Raw genomic sequence first — 23,442 nt, forward strand, 5'->3', positions numbered from 1 at the left:
TAAGGCAACAGTAGGCAGAGGCAGCACCCCAAGAGATTCCTTTCTTGACATAGGCTCTTATCTGGCCCTTGAAAGTCAGTAGCACCAGTTGCCCTACCCTACACTCCGAGTGTTTCCACCAAGCCCAAGTTGGGGGTACCACTCTGGAACTGGAAAAAATAGCTGGTAATAAGTGTAAGTGTGTGGTATGCCTAGTGTGTGTATGAGTACGTACAAGCTCTGGGTGACCACATCTTGAGCATTTTCAGACTCTGTCCTGTACTCAGAAAATGGGCAAGCCTTGATGGTAGGAGAAAGGGCCCCCACATCAGATGATTTCACTGAATAGCACTGCTGCTCCCCCTCACCAGCTCACAAAGAGGAAATGCCCAATAACCACTGACTGATTTGGAAGGAATTCGGAGCGGACCTAAGCACAGCTAAGCTCCCTCCAGAATTCAAGTCTGATGTTTGTCTGAGTTCCGTGGCAAAGGATCTGAAGGATCCCTAAAGGATCAATGTGGCCACGTTAGGGTGTCCAAATAAAGGCTAATCTGTATCAGCAAGCCAGGATTCAGAGATAGGCAAAAGGATGACATTGGCAAATCATATGGCAGGGAGTGGCTACAAGCAGGTAAGGTTTCCCAAGTGCTAGTTTGGCAATAAATCAGTATCTGTTCCTAACTGTATTCCTTCAGAGCCTTCAGCTGTTAACCTTTTAGTAAGAAGTACTGACGAGACCAAGATCCTATGATGAGAGAGGTTAAACTTAAAAAAGAAACACAAAATAACTCGGTTTTAACATTTTATTGGGTAAATGATTTTAAAGGTAATAACAATAGTGTCAAAACTACTACAATATCTTTCCACAGCCATACCTTACAGACCCACATAAACCTTCTCATATTTTTTCTTTTTGCTCATATTTAATATTTTAAAGCCATACATGTCATATAAAATGCCCATTTCCAATAGTTTCTTCAAACTATTAAGCAATTAAATGTGGAAGGAAGGAGGGCCTAGTTATACTGGAAGGGGTTTCAGGTAATCTGTGATGTCTTACGGTAATCAAAAAACAGGTTACTAAGAAAGAAGGAAAAGAGGAGCTACTCCAGGTAGCTTTTTGCTCATTACAAGTCTCACCATTGTATCACCAAGAACTCATTATGCTGGTGACAGATTCAAAGTAATTTTGGGGAACATATAAAACACTAAAATAACTTAGAAACTAGATCCAAATATTTCAAAAGTAATCAACTTTGATATACAAAAGTAGTCAGAGGTGGTTACAAAAGTTTGTTTGCTCAGTGCGTCTATGTACCAGCGCAGTTACTGGGTAGAGCAAAATAAAAGGTTCATTTTCTTCTGAAATAGCAATAAAAAACAAGGAAAACATATCTTTGTATATAAAGGATCAATGCTGGTCTTAAGAATAATGTCATCAGAAACCCTTAAATCGAGAGGCACACAATGGGTTTCCACTTTTAAAAAATAAAAGGAAAGTCACCAGTTTATTTAAATGGAGGAGGTGCTCACACCCCTCAAATAAACTTAATTCATTTTAACATCACTAGCAAAAATCACTTAGAAACTGTACAAAAATAAAAAAGTTAACACATTTAATCCTGCAAGGTTTTTGTAAGGACTGGAAGGCAGGCTTTTGAAGCAGCATTTGGGCATGGCTGGGGGCTTCTTTGGTTTGATCTAACACACATAAGAGATGGAACCTATTCCAGATGACAGTTTCAAATTTCCTCCACATACGAAGACAAGATAAGAGGCCAGTATACAAACTTCCGGTGTGCTGGGCATTGGGACTGTATGTGCTGGACTGAAAATCTTATAACTGCTTTAAGCTTTAAGGGTGAGGGGAAGCAAGCCTTGCACTTCCTCCATCAATTTCACTGACCTCTCATGTTAAGGGAGACTACAGAGGGTAGTAGCACATTCTCGTGCAGTCAGAAGGCCACTTGAGGGGTGGGGGACAATTTGTTCTTTTAGAATCTGGTACCTGGCTGACCTTGTTTAAGAACAAGAAAACCCTTCCAGAAATGGAAGCCTTTTGCTACATACCAAAGCAAAGTACGTACTATTTCCAAGAGGAAAAATACCCAGTTGCATCTGAAAACGGAAAACTTAAATGGAACGAATTAACATTTAAAAGGGGCTATGTAAACTTTGTGCTACTCAAATGAAGTTCAAGTATTACTTCTGAGCTGTTTCAAGATCACTGAACTCATACAATATTCTGATGATAAGAGTGCAATTCACATTTGTGTTTCTGAACAAATAAATCACAACTGGCTAGAACACAACCTGTGCAATTAGAATCTTTGTCTGAGTTAAAGACATGCTACATATTTCAACATGTTCAAAGTTAATTCATACCACATAATGAACAGCTTTGTATATACGACAAAGGTGAAAGGGTCTAGCATTTGTTTGAAGCACACCATTACAGTTTGTATAACACCCTTTACACTACAAAGTCTTTTAGTCAAAAGCTACTTAGAGACAAAAATGCACTTTGCATTACTTGAATACAAAAGGAGACAAAACTATCCTTTTCCCCCAAGCCATGTTGGGAAATATTGCTGACCTCGTCCTTTGAAGCCTGCAGGATGGTTATTTCTTCAGTATAACATTATTACACTGCTAAGAAAATCTGTATAACATCTGCATATATCAAGGATTTTAAAAAATCTGATATGATTTTAGAGTCCGCATGACCAGTCACGTGACCTGCTCAAGATTGATTAGCACCGTTAAATACATAAACACACATATATGTATGTATGTATGTATGTATAAGTATATGCACACACACACATCTATGTATGTAATAAATCTTTGCTAAAAAAAAAACTTCTAACCATAAGCTCACCCAGGATGAGGAGCCTGTTGAACTGATGAGATGATGGTTAAGATGGATTTCACGATAATATTGGTCTATTTTGTCTTTCTTCAGTTTGCTTGTTTTATTTACCTTTTTTTCTTTTTCTTTTTTTTCTTTTTTTTCTTTTTTTTTTTTTTTTTTGCAGCAGACAATATCATTCAGCTTGTGCTCAGTTTCCCTATAAGGGTAAGAAAAGTTTCCATCAGGTAGCCACTTGTTTTTATACTGAAAGACTAATCTGCTCCAAAATGCTCCCAAGTAGAAATGACAGGACTCGAAATCCCTTTCTAAAGCCCAACAGCTAACTTTTTCTGACTAATCTCTAGCTTCATTGAAACTGGCTACCAAGACTGCGTTTCAGGCTAACAATTGGCTTCTTAGTTAAGGCATCACAACTGAAAATGGTTATTTCAACAATGGATGCTGTGGATGAAGGAATACCAACAAACTTCTAAGAACTCTCATCAAAAACTAAAGCAGTTTGCTGTGCCCCAGTGGCAAGCAGAAGGAATTTAGCCCATTATCTCACAAACTAAGAAAGGATTTTCGAATTCTGAACTAGCAGTCTGTCACTTGTCACAGTAACTATATGTATAAGCTATATCACTTTGATATTCACCGACATTTTTTATAGTTTTAGAATATATATTCTGCAGCATACTTTAATTCATCACTTGATATGTTGGCTTCCTATTTGAAAAAATTATATATATTTTTCCAAAGGGGTGTGTGTGGGTGGTATGTATATATATACCACACACACACACACACACACACACAGACACACAGACACACACACATATACCACAAAATGAAGGTCATCTTCCTCCAGAATAATCTGTCATTTTTCCTGGGGATATATGTATGGACCTCCTATCTACATCAGTAAGTTATCTTTGTATGCATCATGGGAAGACTGTCCTTGCAGACGAGCTGGGCTCTTACTATAGCACATCTGAATGCCAACTCCATTTTCACAGGTGTGACATAACATCAATGTAGTAAATGTGTTTCTATCAAAAGTATGTAGTGCAGAAAGAGATTCAAGCTATTTTATAGTATCTCTAAAACTCTAGTATTGTCCCCATGACAAACATATCTGAAATCATGACAAATATGAACTTTTGTTTCACTAAATTATCTTTACCATATCTTTAGATGGTAGCTAAAATGGACTCTAGCCAATCATGACTTACTGAAACCTAGAGCTAACAAATTTAAATTAATATAAAATAGACAAATGTCTCTTTTTGGTTATTTGCTCAAAATAATTTTTTTCACCTTAAAAAAATACTTAAGAGTAAGGAATTTGTCTAATCTTCTGTTTCACATATAGAAACAATAAAATTTTACAAGAATATTTTTCTAAATTGCCTTTTTTCTAACCCCTCTTAATTCCACTTAATTATATTCTTCTCAAAGGCACTGAATTCTGTATCTGCTCTCTTCCTAATATTTGCTGCTCATAAAAATGTTTCCTGTAGCCTTTTTGAAAGGTAGTTTGTACCTTCTCAAAACAGTGTTTTAGTTTGCAAATTGGCTGTATAAAGTGGTGAGGCAGTCTCTTCTATGATAACCAGCACACTAGGGATAAATGATTTCTCTCTCTCTGTGACAAGCCCTATCACGGACCTTTGAATGCTCACTACTAGAACTAAAGTTCATATATTTTCACCATGGGAAAAACATATACTTAAGGAGTGAAGACCCAACTACTAAGCTGTCATAGCAAAGTGAATTTCAGACAAAAATCAAGAGTAATATACAAATAACTGAATTTGATATGAATGAATCCCAAACTCAGGTATCAAAAAACAACTATCTTACTGAGGAAGACTAAAGACAAACCTAAGTAAAATCCCTAAAAACTGCACGCTTTCTTCCATCCACAGTCAAAGGAAGGGAGGGAGGGAAGGAAGAAGGAAAATGGGAAGGAAGAAGGAAAACAGAAAGCAAAACAGGAAGAAAGGCAAAGAGAACAGAAAAACAGAAACCTGACTGAGATAGCAAAGCAAAATTCTACATAATATTGGAAGGAAAAAAACCCAAAATTACATATGCTGCAAAAAAAAAAATCAATGATCTAAAATAATAAAACGGGATCTTAACAAATGCCATTTTTCTACCCGTTACCATGATGATCTTAATTGACGATGTCGAAGCTTCACCATGGCAACGGAAACTATCATCATAAAATGGTACAGTAAAAGAGATAGCTAGACCAAGAAGGTGTAGGGTCTCCTGGGAAGAGGTCTGCAGAGAGGCCCAGTGACTGGTTGTGCGGCTCAGTGTCAGGAATAATGGTTGTATGGCGGAAGGGGATGCCCAATGCCATTTTGGAAATGATGATGCTGACGATGAGCAAGGTATTCAGCATAGCTCAGGGTCATCTTTTCACTACGATATCTGAAAGAAAGTCAGGGAAGAGAAAAGTTAACATTGAGAAATAGGTGACATGCCATTGTCCATGCTAGGAAGGACCTTAGAGATAATTTTATAGATCAGGAAATGGGGTCCCAGAGAGAAGCAGTGACTGCCCGAGGTCACAGAGATAGTAAGTAACAAAGCTAAGATCAGAACCTGGAAATCAAAAGTCTGAGTCCAGTGCTCTTTGCACTCTACTACCTCCTTGTTTAAATTGTTCTTTTAGAATTTTTATTGCCCCCTCAGCCCCAGTTTCCTTTTTTTTTTTTTTGAGACCGAGTCTCGCTCTGTCTCCCGGGCTGGAGTGCAGTGGCCGGATCTCAGCTCACTGCAAGCTCCGCCTCCCAGGTTCACGCCATTCTCCTGCCTCAGCCTCCCAAGTAGCTGGGACTACAGGCGCCTGCCACCTTGCCCAGCTAGTTTTTTGTATTTTTTTAGTAGAGACGGGGTTTCACCGTGTTAGCCAGGATGGTCTCGATCTCCTGACCTCGTGATCCACCCGTCTCGGCCTCCCAAAGTGCTGGGATTACAGGCTTGAGCCACCGCGCCCGGCCAGCCCCAGTTTTCTAACAGGAGTATGCATGTCATTCAATTCTGTTGATTATTTTTCTTCAGAAATCTTCCACCTCTCCCTCTTTTACTGTTCTTTTCTCTGTCCATACATCTACTTAGGTCTTACCATTAAGTAACAACAACAGAAACAACTTTTCTTAATTCTGGTATCCTGAACTCTCACTTTTCCCCATGTCGGGCTTTCTTTTCATTGCCACATTTCTCAAATAGTTGTGTATATTTTCTGCCTTCAATCCCCATCTCACACTACTACTCAGCTCAGTGCTCTTTGGCTTCTGCTGCCACCCTTCCATGGAAATAGCTGTCAGAAGGCTTCCCCTGACTCAGCTTGACCTTTCCATTTGCTCATCATACCCTTAAGCTCTCTGGTGCTAAGGATTCTATACCTCCACATGCCCTTGGTTCTCCCCTGCCTCTCAGATTGCTCCTTATCTCTGAATGCTCCTATCCCTGCCTTGCAGAATTTTGTTATGTTTCTGTATTTGGTTATTTTGACTCTATACTGTCTCCCCACAGTGAACCCTATCCTTACAATTTCAATCATATCTAGCCATGAGCTCATACATTTTCATTGACCTACTAGATATTTCTATATAGATATTCTAAGAAGCACCTCAAATCCAAAGTCAATGCATAAACTTAACATGCTCCTCTTGTGGTCCCTACTTTGATTAAAGGGATTACCTTGGTCCCTTTTATCTAGATTAATGCCTTGACTTCCTTCTTTATTTCTAAATGATGACCCAGTCCTTTCATTTCTTCCACATTATTTTCATATCGATCCCCACCTTTCTTCCCATCTCACTGCCACAGCTCTAGTTAAGGCCCCTGTTGCACCTCTTTTGGACTGCTGCCACGGATTCTTAGATAATACCAATGCTTCCTGGCTCATTTTCCTGTTTCCAATTCCATTCTTATACCTCCCCAAGCTCATCTGATTAAAATCCTTCAATAGCTACCAATTGCCTATAGAACCAGGTCCAAACTAGTTACTCTGGAACTCAGGACCCTCAATGGTCTGCCCAACCTACCATCTGGCCACATTTTCCTCTAATGATCAGCTTCTCTATTACACTGAAAGATCAGCCCAATCAGACTATTTCGCATTCTCAGAACTTGCTTTGTACTTCACCACCCTTGACTCACAAGGTCTTCCTTAAGGGAATCCCTTTCCTCCCGCACTCTCTGCCTGTCAAATATTCCACCCATTCTTCAAACCCAGCCCCCAACGGACCTCTTTGAAACTATCTGTTATCCCCCTCCCACCCTCTTAGAATTCCTCTTTCCCTATTTCATGGGAATCGATCTTGTATTATCCATCATATTCTGCCTTAGATTAATACTTTTGTCCATGCCCCCTCTATTCGCCTCCACTGTGAACTCAGGGAGAGCAGGGATGGAGGTATTTCTGAATTTCTAACTCCTCAGAGCTGAGAATAGGCCATTTTTAGACTATAGGCATTCAATGTAGTTTTATGGAATTGAAATAAATGGAACTAGCAGCCCATTTTCCTAAAGTGTATGTTTTTTTTTCCTTTTTAAATAAGCATCCGTATTTTTTCATGCTGAAATTTATTTAGCATTTGAGTTTAGCTCAATTGTGTTTTTCAGCAAGCTAACAAGTTTTCTTGGTAGACTTCTATCACTGCCAAAATTCTGAGGTTAAATTTGAATTTGAGGACTGTTTATCAGAATCCTGGGGTTCTGCGAAGTAATGTCAAAAGCTAGCCAATTGCTAATTCAAGTACTTTCTCCAATGAAGTAGTCTACAGTCTCCAAGGGCTTGCTCATACAAAAGCCAGAGTAATCACACAGAGCTAAAGATGGGAAAGATAGGCTCATACATCACACAGGCTTTACTACCAAGCAGACTTCCATTGTATCCACCCTCAGTATGACCTTGCCATTCATTTCCACTCTGTTTCAGAAAAGAGAAGTGTAGTTAGAGAGACCAAAGAAATCAAAGCGTTATAGGCATACACATCAAAATGTACAGGTTAGCCTTGTGCTAGAAAATGTCTTCTGTACCTGGTCAGTTTTATGGTTTTCCTGAATTCATTAGTAATTGGAGCTTTGTATCCTCCTTTCCTCAATAAGGAGTCTATGGTCTGAATATGGTCCCATCCTGTAGAGAGTTGACCAGATAAAATATCAGTCAAGCACATGTAACAAATACCTTTAATTAAATACAAAATGACTTTGTAGAGGTCAGCTATCACTGTCATCAAATGCCATCAAATCTTTTGGTCCTAAAAACAATCACACAGAAAAGCTACGATTTTGTCCTTTACAAAAGCAGGGCCATCAACCACACTCCTTAAATTCTAGCTATCCACAGTGTCAAACAACATTGGCTCCTTTATCTTCACATTCGAAGTCAAGGGGTCTAAGGGGCTGACAGAAATTGCTCAGCCGTGACTGTAACAAACTATATCTGCTGTACTTTCCTCTAACAGCGACATCTTTAAAAGGGAGTGAAAGCCTATATGCCATTTTGCCAACTCAATATTTAGGACTCCCACACCACCTCACAGTAATTGTTGTTTCTTATGGTATCTTCTATAATTCTGTAACCATTCAAGTTTGTGTGCAGTATTCAAGGGTATTTTTATTAGTTCTAACATGGATGGTATACTAGTATCTGAGGCCCTCTATCTTTTATGTATGCTTTACAAAGTTAATGATACTAGGAGATTAAGACATTTTCTAAAGCAACCCAAATAAATCTTCAAGCAACTGCCTTGAAGACTTTCTGATCTGAGGATTTAATGGCATTAAATTTTGCTATTATGTATCTCCCATTTATAAGACTAACATGGGGAAACCAAATTACAAATGCTTTCTGATGAGAAGAAAAGCTCCCCAAGATAAAAGATTCATTTCAACCAACACAAAACCAGAATTTAGTAGTTGCTAAGAAAGGATAAAATACTACAGAGTGAAAAGTTACTCTGTGTTACAATGTTAGTTCATACGGGTCTATGCTGTATGTGTGAAATAGGAAAATTCTGGTTAGGAAGTATAGACCAAGCATATAAAACACTAATACTTCATGTTTTCTCAATGCTCCAATCTTAATGGGAAACCTACAATTTTAATATTAGCAGGATGAGTAATGGCAACCACCTAAGAATGAAACATTTGATACTTAAAATGACAAAGAACTATGTGGCTGATTGTCAAACAAAAGGCTTGTTTATGCCACAATGGAATATGGGAAAAAGGCACTTCAAATCAGTAGCAAATTGTTGCCTAAAATGAAACCCAACTAATATTAATTCTGCTTTTTAAAAAATATACACTTATGGGTTTATGCCATCAAACTTCAATGCAGGGATTCAACTTCTGTGAGTACTTCACCGACTTGATACAGACATTGCAGTGGCAGTGATGGAAGAGTCACTTCTTATAATTTGACACTGTTCAATTATCAGACATAACTGCAAGGTCAGCTGTCGCATTTCAATTTGTATATTTGTTTAAATTCTTCACCAGATCACATGAAATAAAGTACAACAATGACCTTGCTCCTTTGCAACCTCCGGTAGGTAGGTGGCGGTGCGTTTTGATCCTTTTTCATTGATGAATTCTATTCTAATGCCATGTACACCCACCTGAAAGAAATTGGCAGTTTTATTAGTACAGTCTTCTTCATAGAATCAGAAAGAAAAGGTTATAACTTAACTTTTAATAGAATGCAGTTCTTCCTTTCCCCTTGTTTTTAGAAGAACGTATCAGTTTTCTCTTTCCAAAGCTTAGACTTTGGATTTGAAGGCCATTATGATGGCCATGGAGAGGGAAAATATTGATTTGCATGTGCCCAACATGCACTAGGCTATGATACTGTGTTTGGAAAACTGGAACAACTATTCTGAAGCTGTGTGTAGAATAAGATGGTTGATGGCAAAAATCCTGCCCCCACTCCCAAATTGTAGCTCATGCCAATGAGGAACTAGAGACAAAGGTGACTGGCTTCAAAGAGATAGCAAACAACCATCCTGTTTTGCAGGTACACTCACCACTTCTGATTAAGTTCCAAAACTTTTGGTGCTGATCCCCTCCCAAACTATCTACTCCCTTTAAAACCTTAAATTATATGTAGGCAAGCAAACACAGTCAGGTAAGATTGAAATATAATAATGAAAACAATCAGATCCTACATCATCACCCAGTGTAGATAGCATTTCTTTAAAAACGCATTATGACTTAGAGTAGTAGCAGACCTTCACTGTCCACCTACACCATTGTCTTCACACAGCTCTACTAAATTTAAGAATAAAGATTTCAAATTACTTCACTGTAGTGCATTATTGCACAGTCTCTTTATATACTAGCCCAGAGACCAATGTAACTTTTTCATGTAAAACGAGCTTGTGGTGATGCCCTTAAAAAGGTAGTCTTCTAAGTAACTGTGAGCAATTGCTTGCTAATGTTTTTTTAAATAATGTGCTTTTCCTTTGATTAGCATATGATCGAAAGGAATCTGTCCTTTCCCCTCATATCTCACAAAGAATAGTATACAGGTCTAAAGATCAAAATTAAAAGTTTTTAACTTCTTTGTAAACACTGATAATAAAAACAAAATTTCAAAAGCATAATGACCCCATTCTGTTCTCTTGGATCTGTGGTTGCCTCAGATCAATGGTTCCCAAGTGGAGGGTCAGGTTGTGCAAGGTACTGGAATGCAGATGTAAGACCAGGTAAACATTATTACCCAAGATGGAGGCTTCTTTTCAGAGCAGGTGAGTAAAGTCATAGACCTCTATACTTTCCATGTGTATGGATGTAAAGGTCTAGAGGAGGAAAAGGGGTCAATGAAAACTTATTTGCTTCTTCTGCCCTCAGCCTCAAGTTTTCTAATTTTTTCAGGAATAAAAAGTCCTCTAGGATTTTTTATTTTATTTCATTCTTTCCCCAGGTCTTCACCCATCTATCCATTACAGCCTGTCAGATCTTCTGAAGAATTCATGTTTTTTTTATTTTTTATTTTTATTAAAGCACATCTCTGGCTATTTCTTCTATTTAATGTCAGTATTTTTATGAATCTCTTTCTACTAAAAATGAGACCAGGGTAGCTGTTTAAAAACTAACACAATACTTGCCTCCCATACCATGTGGGAAATAACTACGTATAGCTGAGAAGAAATATGAGCGCTTAGCTATCAGGCATTTCCAGGATAAAGGACATCTACCAATCTCTCCAGTGCCTGATGAGACAATGACAAATTTGCAACATTTTCTGTATACTGACTTCCTGATCAGTAGCTTTGAATTTTTTTTCTTTGACAATATCAGATTCCTCATAATTTGTTTTTTAAAAAATATACAGCATAAGTAATTTATACTCCATTATCCACTGAAGTGAATTTTGAATCTTCAACTCTATTTATCAAAAATCTGTCATGTTAAAATTGAAAAGAATTTTGGTGTTTATTAAGGTGTCTAGTCAAAATTGTGATAGGAAGAATGTCTCCCTCTCTGTGAGATGAGAGTGTCAGACAAAATTAATGATATTTAACTGGCAAGGGGTGGGGAGCAGGTCTGCAAAGTTTATCAGAATTTCAGGAGGTTTCATGCTTCAACAAATATATTTTGGAAAAAGAACAGCTCCCCAGGTAATTTTTATTCTAATTGAACTAGATAACTTCTAATAAGCATTCTAGTTCTGACAAACTGTGGCTACATACTAAGATTGTTAAAAGTGATTTAGGTAAATGGGGGTAATTTAGACACTTAAGTCCTTTCTTTATAGGAGTACATCCTGTGTTCTTGAACAAAAATGTCAGATTTTTAATGTCTAGTAATTTAACAATTAAAAGAAGTTAAGAGGCCGGGCGCGGTGGTTCACGCCTGTAATCCCAGCACTTTGGGAGGCCGAGACGGGCGGATCACGAGGTCAGGAGATCGAGACCACCCTGGCTAACACGGTGAAACCCCGTCTCTACTAAAATACAAAAAAAATTAGCCGGGCGCGGTGGCGGGCGCCTGTAGTCCCAGCTACACGGGAGGCTGAGGCAGGAGAATGGCGTGAACCCGGGAGGTGGAGCTTGCAGTGAGTGGAGATTGGCCACTGCACTCCAGCCTAGGCGACAGAGCAAGACTCCATCTCAAAAAAAAAAAAAAAAAAAAAAAGAAGTTAAGACTAATTGTATGGTATGTGAATGGTATCTCAATAAAGCTGTGTGTGTATGGATACAAAGGATATATTGGCCAAAACAAAAATTACTCACGAATAAGACTGCTTTATTTACTCTGCATTTTGAGAAGGTCTTAACATCAAATTTGATAAGAAAAAAAAACCCAAATTCTCCAATTTTGATTTAGTACCACATTTACAACTTTTAATTGTTTTCTGGGTTCCTATGACTCTGAACAATTGAAAACCCCTGTAAATTGAACTGTAAGTATAGTGGTTTTAAAGTGAATTCTTTTTATGAACTTTTTTCATAGGTCATAAATACTCTCCACAAAGCTACAAAGCCCAAACCAGAGTGACTCATTTTTTTCAGTTAGCAGAATTAGGAGAATGGTAACAAAATCAAAGCATAATAGCTTTCTTTCTGTCACCTCTTGAGCAACAGCATTTTCTTTACTCCTAGAACCACAAGCCACTAAAGAGTCATACTGCACAATCAAAACAGGAGAAGGAGAATATGGCCTACTGTGGAGAATGGCCAATTCTGGCCAAATGGTGGAAATCACTGGCTTTGCAATGAAATGAGCATCAAAACTAATTCCATATTGTTTCAGGGAGGCATCTGTCACAGCTACAACTCCAAAATGTAACCCTCATACATAATAATTGAATCCTCCCTTATACATATTGGAGAATCCTTTGGCCCAGCAACATCCCAAGAGACAAAGGCTATAGTTGCAATTATAAACTAGATAAATGATCAGCGAACCAGGGAACTGGGATTCCCCGAAGCAGATCTTTAAAACTCTACCACAGTAACTTTCTAAGTATGGATAAGGGGGCAGCATGTGGGAATACTATGTCACTAAACATACCCCTAACTAATCCTGCCAGTGTTTGAAGTCCAGCCAGTTTCGGTAAAAACTGGAAACTTGAAAATCTAGCCTTATGGGTCTGCAGGTCATTTTCTTTTCTTTTCTTTTCTTTTTTTTTGAGACGGAGTCTCGCTCTGTCACCCAGGCTGGAGTGCAGTGGCCGGATCTCAGCTCACTGAAAGCTCCGCCTCCCGGGTTTACGCCATTCTCCTGCCTCAGCCTCCCGAGTAGCTGGGACTACAGGTGCCCGCCACTTCGCCCGGCTAGTTTTTTGTATTTTTTTAGTAGAGACGGGGTTTCACCGTGTTAGCCAGGATGGTCTCCATCTCCTGACCTCGTGATCCACCTGTCTCGGCCTCCCAAAGTGCTGGGATTACAGGCTTGAGCCACCGCGCCCGGCTGCAGGTCATTTTCAGAATTACTAGATGGTCTATGAAAAAAATGCTTTCGAGGTCCATCAATTGCGATAATATTCTTTTAATCAAGACTGTACTTTTGCTAAGCAAAGCTATAAATCAACTCCAATGGTAGTAAATTAAATGTAGGACTTATAGATAAGAGGATATGGAATTAAGCAGAGCTGTATTTGTGCCTGCTGATAGAACATTAAGACCAGTTCAACAGATTCATATTTCATGCTAAAAAGAAAGCCATATTTATTCCGAACCATTCCATAGCAAGTGATTTTTATTAATGCTATTATACAATCTTTTGTTTTTAACATTGTTCAGAATGATTAAATACCAAGATTAATGTTAAGACCCTAAAATATATCTTGATTATTCTGGGGTTGATTATCCAGTTTAGGGATTATGATCCCCAGCTCCACCTGGCCTCAGCCCCATCCTCTTTCGGCTCTTGTTCATTTCTCTATTTTTTCACTCCTCTATCAGACAGCACGTGGTCACAGAAAGAAGAGGTACACACAAATTAATCAATTTTGCTACATAGTAAAAGGTTTGGTAGGAGAAGAGATTATAAATAATGACTAAAATGAAGGTTTGAGACTGTCTGCAGATTTCATTTATCCTTGTTATCTAGTCCCGTGTTAGAAATGTGGCTTCATTTAAAACTATTATCCTCTAATGCAGTGACCGTCAAAACAAGAGCATTTTTTAAAAGTACCCTCTCCCATGTTATATTCCTTGTAATTGCACAGTCAAAGCTTAATGTACCCTAGTCTGTCTAATAAGGCAAGTGTTAGCCTTGTAATCCACAACCAGCGCTACAAAAGGGTCTCACTTTTACTTGTGAGCCTTGTCAGCAAGCCAACAATCTGAATATGCTGAAACATGAAAAACAGCCATCTGGCTAAAAGCATAAATGAGTATAAAATGTGCTCTGGCTAAGTTGAGTAGCCTCCATGTAAACCTCTGACAGTTTGGGTCCACAATTACCTCCACAGTCCTGACCCTCAAAGCTAAATCTTCCCGATTGTATCCTGGCCAACAGAACCACTCTACTTCCTTGGGTGGCATCCTGTTTTAGCAAATACCATGGTCAGTCCCATTCTTCCCCATTTTCAGAACTAAATGCTGGGTTTCCCTGTAATATTATGGCCATGGCTTACTCTACTCATTTTCAGTGAGTTCATCTGAATAACATAAGAAATATCAGGAGGTCAAAGAATCGAAAGTGTTTGACATGTCTTTTTGGATGAAATCATTTGGCAAAATATGCTTTGCAATTAACAAAGCATCCAGTTACTGGCCATTCACATAAGACTGACCTGCCACGCTCAATATGCCAGTCCAATTGAAGTGAATGAAAGGACACTGTTCCTAATGAGAGGAGCTTAGGATGTTTGGCACATCCCCTAACCTTTAGAGGCTGGTATCGCAGAAGAAATGCATGCTCTCTCACAAAACAACCCTGGGTACCACGGACAGAAACAAACACTGTATTGGACAGTCCATGGGTCTGACCCACAGTCTGGTGTTTCTTACATTCTTAGGAGGAAAAAAAACTACGTGCTACATCTCCTAACAGCACAAAACCCATGGTGCAGCATGGTCCACTCTTGAACTTATTGCCCCACAGTTCCTTCTGCCCTGCTCCAGCTTAGCGTTTTGAAAACAGAAACTCTTCCTTTTCCTAGTGAAAGCAAATTCAACATAAAAGAGAAAAATACTTCAAACTTAGGCCTACTCCAAGTTTATTCTCTTGGATAATTCTTTGAGCTAGAAAAGTTAAGAATTTAATCACAGAAGCCGATAAGGATTTGTACAGATCCTAATAAACCACTTTCCCCAAATCTGATACTACCAAAAAAAATTTAGATGACATATTATCTCGATCTGCCCATCAAATCTTCACAGTTGTTACTCTGCATCACTTCAACCAGCCCACCAATTTGAAAAGCAGTTCTGGAGTTCTGAAGGTACACATCTATCTAACATGATCCCTTCATAATCTGGCCAAATTGTAAATTTTTACAACAGTGTTGCTGCAATTCAGCTTTTGTTTTTGCTCAGTATTATTTACTCTTGTAAACATTCGAAACTGTAAACATTCATTTTTTTTTTCTGTTTATAAATGTAGTACATATGTCTTACAAAAAAATTCCCTTTAGAGCCAGGCACAGTGGCTCAAGCCTGTAGTCCCAGTTACTTGGGAGGCTGAGGCAGGAGGATCACTTGAAGCCAGGAGTCTGAAACCAGCCTGGATAACAGAGCAAGACCCTGTCTCTAAAAAACAAGCAAACAAACAAAGCATCCTTTTAAGAAAGCATAAAGGAGGAAATAAAGATGGCCTGTAATCCTAGTACCATCCGCCTAGAGATAACTCTTATCTTAGTGACGTAAAAAATATTTTTCTCCTGAACCAACTGAGATACCACCACAGACTATATTTCAGGCTGTTTTCATACATTATGTGACCAGTTCCTATACCTGTCTTTATTTTCAAATATCCTTTGAGATGCATTTAGAAGCAGAATACCAGAAACATAAATCAAAAAGGATAATTGATTGCAAAGTCATCACCTGAGCATGACTAACCTTTTAACATACTCTACTATAAAACCTCTGCTTCATCATCTGTCTCAGCTGAAGTTTTTCTTCTTTGCCCGGTTGTTACTTTGTGAAAAAGGTCCCCTTGACCAAAATACATATGTGTTGCTCTTCTCTAAAATCCCTGCAAATTAGTCACCTTTGGCTTAGATATTAGTTCAGTCTCCATGAACCAATTCTTGGCTTTTACAGAGCTTAACAAAGGACCAATTAGGGCCAATTTTGATTTATGTAGGAGACTTAGACTACTTGTCTATCAGGAACACACGCCTGCCAATTTATTTCACAAAAGCCACTGAACAACAATCTGATAACATTTATTTTAATAGCTGACACACAGTTCTAAAATACCTGAACTCTCTAATAGTCACCATGAAATTTTAGTAAAATTTTCAATAAAGTATGGCTAATGAAGAGGTGCTTTGAAAAACTCTGAAGCCAAACATGTTTATATAGCTTTTGCAACGAAAGAAATTGTTCTTACTCTAAGATTTTGCAGAGAACAAGTGACAGCTCAGAGTGCAATTAAGGGGGAAAAAGCCCAATTCTCTGTAATGATTAATTATAATGAGCATCCCATAAAAACTTAACATCCTAAAGCTTCCCAAGGAACGTTCAGGCAGCACAGGTGACCTTTAAATAAAAAGCCTGCTTTCTATCAAAGTTAGAAAAATACATTCCTTCCATTTCTTAAAAAAGGGAATAAGGGAGTGAATTTACAGACAAGAAAACTAAAGTTATAAAATGTTCTCAAAACCTAGAGATGTGACTTAGTTTACTTTCCAAAGGCTAGTGGGGACAGGGTGGGTGGGGGGGAAGAAGCAAACATACCTAATAGGAAATAATGCTGTTTGCCTGATAAGAAATTAAGAAAAATAAAATTGTATTCGTTAGAACTGTACACTGAGTGTCTGACTCAATACAGTTTGACTTAGCCTACAAAAGACATTTGTTCCTAAAAAGTTACATGTGGGTTGAGTTTACATAAATGAATTAATCTTAAAGTCAAGAGGAAAACAATAAAATTCTATAGTGAGTTCTTCCACAAAGCAAAATACGTATTCGTAAAGTGAATAATCGCTCCCTAATGTATTTGCCTAATTTAGACTTAAATATATAATGTTGACTTAAAACAGGAATGATACAGTAATTAAATGGAGACATTAATGGCTTAGAGCATTTTTCTTCCTAAAGGGAATTCTTTTTGTGAACAGGAAATCTAGAAGGTACAACTTTAAAACTGGACTATTTCTCACTTTTGTTGCCTACATTTAACTTGGCAATGGCCACTTTAAAAGTTAGGGATCTCTTCTTAAGACTTCTAAATGGCTAGTGATGATTCATTCTTTCTGGACAATGAAACAGAAGCCATCTTTTAAAAAGGAGTATGTCACAGAATCGCATTCTGTCAGAGTCCAAAGAGACCTTAGGTATCACTTAGTCCAACTTCTTCAGGTTCCTGAAGACACTAAGGCCCAGAAAGGTCACAGAGCTGGGCAGTGGCAGTCAGGAACAGAACCCAGGTCTCCTTATTCCCAAAATTCAGCATTCTTTTAATCAAATGCTGGGGATACACACACACACACACACACACACACACACACACACACACACACACACATGCAAACCATACATGAAATATTAGATAATAACAAAAGTACTAGGGAAGGGGCAGGGAGTTTATGGATTACGGGGGAAGGAGCAGGCTAACTCCCTCCAACCAATAAGCATGCTGCGAGTAAAGCTGGAGACAACTTGAGGCGGCCTGAGAAAGGACTAACAAGCAGCCCATTTTGCTAAGGGAACTAACAGCTAATGGAAATTTGTATGCATTAAATCACCTTCTTGACAGAGTCTCGCTCTGTCGCCCGGGCTGGAGTGCAGTGGCCGGATCTCAGCTCACTGCAAGCTCCGCCTCCTGGGTTTACGCCATTCTCCTGCCTCAGCCTCCCGAGTAGCTGGGACTACAGGCACCCGCCACCTCGCCCGGCTAGTTTTTTGTATTTTTTTAGTAGAGAAGGGGTTTCACCGTGTTAGCCAGGATGGTCTCGATCTCCTGACCTCGTGATCCGCCCGTCTCGGCCTCCCAAAGTGCTGGGATTACAGGCTTGAGCCACCGCGCCCGGCCTAAATCACCTTCTAAGAAGTTACTTTACTTTGTACAGCTTGCTTCCCCACTAGGCTTCTTATACATTGACTTGTTGATGCCCAGAAAACTCTTTCTAGATGGCCGGGAAGCCTGAAGCCTTCCTTTCCCAATGTTCCACAGCATTTTCAAAAAAAAAAAAAAAAAAAAAAAAACATTTAAAGTAGAGCATCAAGAAAGGACTAATCTTAATGACAGTGACATCTTATAAAAAAATCTCAACGTCCCTGGGAAAATATATACTGTGAAAAGCATTTTCCTGGATATATGAAGCTCATATTTTTTAAGTTAGAAGACAGAAAAAATATGATGTATATCATAGCTGGGAAAAACTAACCAAGAGGGGAAACAGAACATACACAACTAGAAGTCATTTCGCTGGGTGACTTCATGAGTCATGCTTACCATCTGTGTATGAATGGGAACTCTGTTTTCGGTGGCACATTAAGAGGAGCTAAAAAATGTAAACCTTTAAGGGGGGGAGTGAGGGTGAGGATGAAAAGAACATTAACTTCTAAAATATGTGGGAGATAATGATGGTAGCCAATTTATTCATCTCATCTGTTTACTCTCACGAAGGTTGTTACAAAAGCACCCTATTATTAACTGCAACTGAACGCGTCAGAATTGAGCTGTGATCACTCGAGAGGTGTGCTTTGGAGGCTGCTTTTAAAGTGAAGCACAGCTTTCTGAGTACCAGGAGTCCAACAAGGCTCAAGTACAATGACAGATGCTTTGGTACTTTAGGGACAGAGTAAGATCAGGGGCCTGACGTATATAGCTTTATAGTCCAGGGACAAATTTTTGGCATCATACAAGAACTGTGCTGGCCAGCCCCACCCAGCATGGGTTGATTCCATGTACCTATTGTGTGCTAATGGAACAGCCTATCTTAGGACCACAATGTATTGCCCAGGTGACAGCTGTATAGACAAAGTGAGATATCAGTGATCCAGGGAGCTAGATATAGGAGAAAGTGACTAATGGTTTGTGAAAATGTCATTAATCTTTTGAAATCTGATCTAAGGAGTTACTTTAGAATACAGAGAATATTTTTACTTCATGCCTTCAAGTGATCTTGTCTCTAAAGCACAGAAGTAAAAGATGCTTGATTACAATTTAGAAAATATTTTGACTTCTGTCAGCAAATTGCTACATTAGCTTCCACAAAATCACTGGTAACATACTTGCTATACGAATTCTTCTACAAACAAAAAGTTTATTCATTTATATCATCCTGAAAATGAGCAGCTATGAGGTGACACACATAGAATCACCCCTCAAGTCATGCTCCAGTCGATTGTAATGTCTGGTTTTATATCCTTTGAGATTTTTAAAAAGGAAACATGGCTCCCAAACAGTTTAACTCTACAAGTTCCAGGCTATGTCATTTTGGCAGGCTCCAACATGCTGCATGAGTTTTTCTTTCTTTACAAAGCACCATTTCTGTCAATCACCCTGTCATTCAGAATTAAGAGAATGATGTCAGTTGAAGAACACAGAACAATGGTGATGAGTTTCTGTGTTCAAACACAAGGCGTATCATGTCAGAATTATCTAGGGGAGCAATTTTCCTCATTTAACAAACATTTTAGCCTTGCAGGTAGACATTCCAATTTATCAGTTAATGAAATTTTTCCCCAAATTATTCACTCTTCATTCTTCTCATACCTACTAGGACAATAAGTAGATCATGATGTGGGCAATGATCAGTTATTCTTGGAAGGGTGGGGCCACTGCTCTAATTTGTCCTTACTGCCTTTTGTGGATGGCTGTTATTTTTAATGACTAACCAGATTCCTTCAGAGGCTACCTATAAACACTTATTTTAAATGTTATAATTATTATTCTGAGGAAACAGAACATATGGAAGTATTATTGATTAGTCTGTCAATTCAGTATTGACTTGAAATTAACTACATCCATTTGTAAAACCATTTATCAGACATCCCTCACACTGTCAAACAGAAGAACTCTAGCTCCTAAAACAAGGTCAAGTACTTGTTGTACTTGTACTTGTTGTAAAGTAAATCCTACTTTCCTACTAACTCCCATTATAAAATTAGAGACATGTTATCAAAAGAAAGTTCCCAAACAGACTGACTTAAAAACCTTGAGTGAAAAAGACAGTAAGATGGTAGCCAGATGCGTAGCAATTCATTTGTTTCCTGATCATCTGAAAACTGGGTGGCTATTACCACTGGTCATGGTCACATTCCTCATCCTCATGACCACAGGGATGTCTGTCTTGGTAGCGAACATATCTACCTCTATGCGTTGGGACTTCTAGACTTTGCCCTTTTCCTGCTTTGATCTGGGCATTTTCATCCCTTTAATTAGGAATTCCACTGCAGTAACACCCTTAACCAGTGGGGGTCAATTCTCAAACTGTACTTCCACCAGAAAACTGCTATGTTAGAAGCTTCTGTTTGTATAAAACATGCTCATTATCTATCTTCGACTTTAACATTCTGTATTAAAATTCTGTAATAATCTCCTTGCTTTCCCCTGTGGCATAAACATACACAGGACTTCACATTTCAGGTTAAAATTGCATACTTATGGTGAATAGGATATTTAATTCTTAGAAGAAAAGTTGTACCTATTAGTGTGAAAATTCTCATGAAGCATATACTTACATAATATAGACTGACTTCTCAAAAAGGAAATTCAAAATATAATTAACTTACATACAAAGATAAACCATAAACAAAGACTTCTCCACAATCTTTTAAATAGTGATTGTATATTCAATATGATCTGTTATGTAACCAAATATGCAGATTTATTGATACAAAGACAGATAAAGAATGGAAAATTTTTTTTTAAAGTCTTAGTATAATATAAAAAAGATAATGGAAAGAAATATTCCAAAATGTTAACAGTAGTTATTCTCAGAATGGTATAATTATAAATGACTTGCATTTCTCTCATTATACTTTTTTAATTTAAAAAATTTTCTTTGATAAATTAAAATTACTATTATGAACAGAGTATATGTATAAAGTTTATTTTCCATTTTTATTGTAGCAAAATACACATAAAATTTGCCATTTTAACAATTTTAAAGTGTACAATTCAGTGGCATTAAATACATTCACAATGTTGTACAACCACCACCATTATCTAGTTCCAGAACTTTCTCACCACTCCAGATGGCAACCCTGTATCATTAAGTAGTCACTTCCCATTTACCCCTCCCCCATCCCCTAGTAACTATTAATCTGCTTTCTATCTCTATGGATTTGCTCATTCTGGATATCTCATATAAATGGAATCATACAGAATGTGGCTTTCTGTGTTTCACTTCTTTCACTTAGCATAATATGTTCATGGTTCATTCATGTTGTAGCATGTACTTCACTTCTTTTTATGGCTGAGTAATGTTCAATTGTATGAATATAACATATTCTATTTTATCCATTCATCTGCTGATAAACATTTGGGATGTTTCCACCTTCTGGCTATTGTGAACAGTGCTGTTATGTACAAGTTTTTGTTTCAACGCTTCAATTCTTTTGGGTATGCACCTAGAAGTGAAATTGTGTCAACATATAATTTTTTAATGCCTTTAATTCTGTTTTGGCATTCTGTGTTTAGTAATGCTTTTTCAGAATCATTAAGGATAACCCTTAGAATATCATTCCCACAATACTGTTACTCCATTCTCAATCACTGAGTAAGGTACATATTTTTTTAAGACCAGATCACATTCTTGTACTTAAAATATAATTTCCACCCTTACTCTTTGTACACAAATTTCTCTTCTGCCAAATACCTGAAACAATGATGAACTAACTGAAAAGGATAGGCTTTTCCTCTTAGCATAGCCATTCTAACAGTGACTAATTCACTTTCAAATGCTTGTACATTAAAAGTGAAAATAAGAAAAAGTGTGCCGGGTGTGGTGGCTCACAACTGTAATCCCAGCACTTTGGGAGGCCGAGGCAGGCGGATCATGTGGTCAGGAGATCGAGACCATCCTCGCTAACATGGTGAAACGCGTCTCTACTAAAAATACAAAAATTAGCCCAGTGTGGTGGTGGGCGCCTGTAGTCCCAGCTACTCGGGAGGCTGAGGCAGGAGAATGGTGTGAACCCGGGAGGCAGAGCTTGCAGTGAGCCGAGATCACGCCACTGCACTCCAGCCTGGGCGACAGAGCGAGACTCTGTCTCAAAAAAAAAAAAAAAAAAGTGTATTTTTTGCTTCAACAGGGAAATAATACTCAATAGAAATTAATATTTAAGCCCCCTAAAATATATTAAATACACAATACCAAGTAGGAACAATATAGAATCTTCTGGAAATTCAGGCTGGCAGATGGTGACCAAAGAGGATAAATATGCCTTGAAATAGTACATAGTAGAGTACACAGTACTACTTCTTAAGGGCTTTACATCCCAGTCTCCTAACAAACAGAAAGCTGATATATCTTATGGACATAATAGCCCAATAATATCAAGGTTAATTTTAGCTGTAGACAGTGCTTTAACCAGGCTAAGGATGATGATGGTATACTCGGTGCTTAACCATGCCTATGTAACAGCTGTTGGATTCTCCCCTTTTTCCTTCTCCCCAAACATATGCACACACATTTATATAATACTAGTATGTTCATGTTTGTGACACACACACACACACATGTGCACACACAGAAACACACATGCCAGAACTGTACTTCCAACTCAGTAGCTGCAAGAGCAGAAGTGTTCTTGTAGCTTGGTCATCCCCCTTGGATCTCAGGCTTTCCCATATAATCACTCCCACTCCCACTACTACATACACAACACCCTGCAATCCAGAAAGCAAAAGTAAATCTGACTGCGGAAGAGGAAACAGCAGCCTTAAAACAGTAAAAGAACCACCCAGACTATAATATATGTTAATAAGTAGGGAACATGATTGGGGACCGTTTAAAAATAAAGTACTAGGGAATATTTCCATAATATTTGTAGACTTCTCTTTAGGAAAAACAGTACACATTTATTTTATTTCTTCCTTTGCAAAAATCCTAAGATGTGTTCATATTCTGATAATGCTCCAGAAAATGTTATCACAAAACCCAGAGGGGACTCCTGCATCGTACTCTCTGTCTCTCTGTAGAAAAGGTTTTTTTTTTTCACCCCACTCCCGAAAACTTTTTAAATAGCTCTGGTATAACAACAATAATTTATATCATAGAGATTTTTTTTTTCAAATGAAGAACCTTATAAATGTCTTATTCTGTATATTAGAAAACTGAATTGCAGTGGAGTAAGTAAATTGTTCAAAGTCTCACAAGAAACCAGGGCAAAGCCAAAATTAAATTCAAGTCTTATAATAAACTGTGAAGAGAGTGATCTGTCCCCAAGGCAGAATAGTTCAGTTACTATGGGGAATGGTCCTTCTAAAACCGCAGAATT

The 23,442-nt window shown here is 38.2% G+C and overlaps 1 protein-coding gene across 3 annotated transcripts in view; it reads right to left on the reverse strand.

The window, feature by feature from the left end:
- Positions 1-771: 771 nt before the first annotated feature.
- Positions 772-23,442, reverse strand: part of AMMECR1 (AMMECR nuclear protein 1) — a 132,470-nt gene continuing 109,799 nt past the window's right edge. For 2 of the 3 annotated variants that reach the window (XM_010388397.2, XM_010388406.2), the window contains 3 exons: positions 9,396-9,486; positions 7,901-7,997; positions 772-5,281 (listed from right to left, as the gene is read on the reverse strand). In XM_010388397.2, the coding sequence (XP_010386699.1) occupies positions 5,167-5,281; positions 7,901-7,997; positions 9,396-9,486 (303 nt within the window). In that variant the 3' untranslated portion in view covers positions 772-5,166. The remainder of the gene's footprint in view (positions 5,282-7,900; positions 7,998-9,395; positions 9,487-23,442) is intronic. The other variant, XR_004058287.1, reaches the window with a different exon arrangement.

The sequence above is a fragment of the Rhinopithecus roxellana genome, chromosome 7 (assembly GCF_007565055.1).
Source record: "Rhinopithecus roxellana isolate Shanxi Qingling chromosome 7, ASM756505v1, whole genome shotgun sequence".
NCBI classification, from domain to species: Eukaryota; Metazoa; Chordata; class Mammalia; order Primates; family Cercopithecidae; genus Rhinopithecus; species Rhinopithecus roxellana.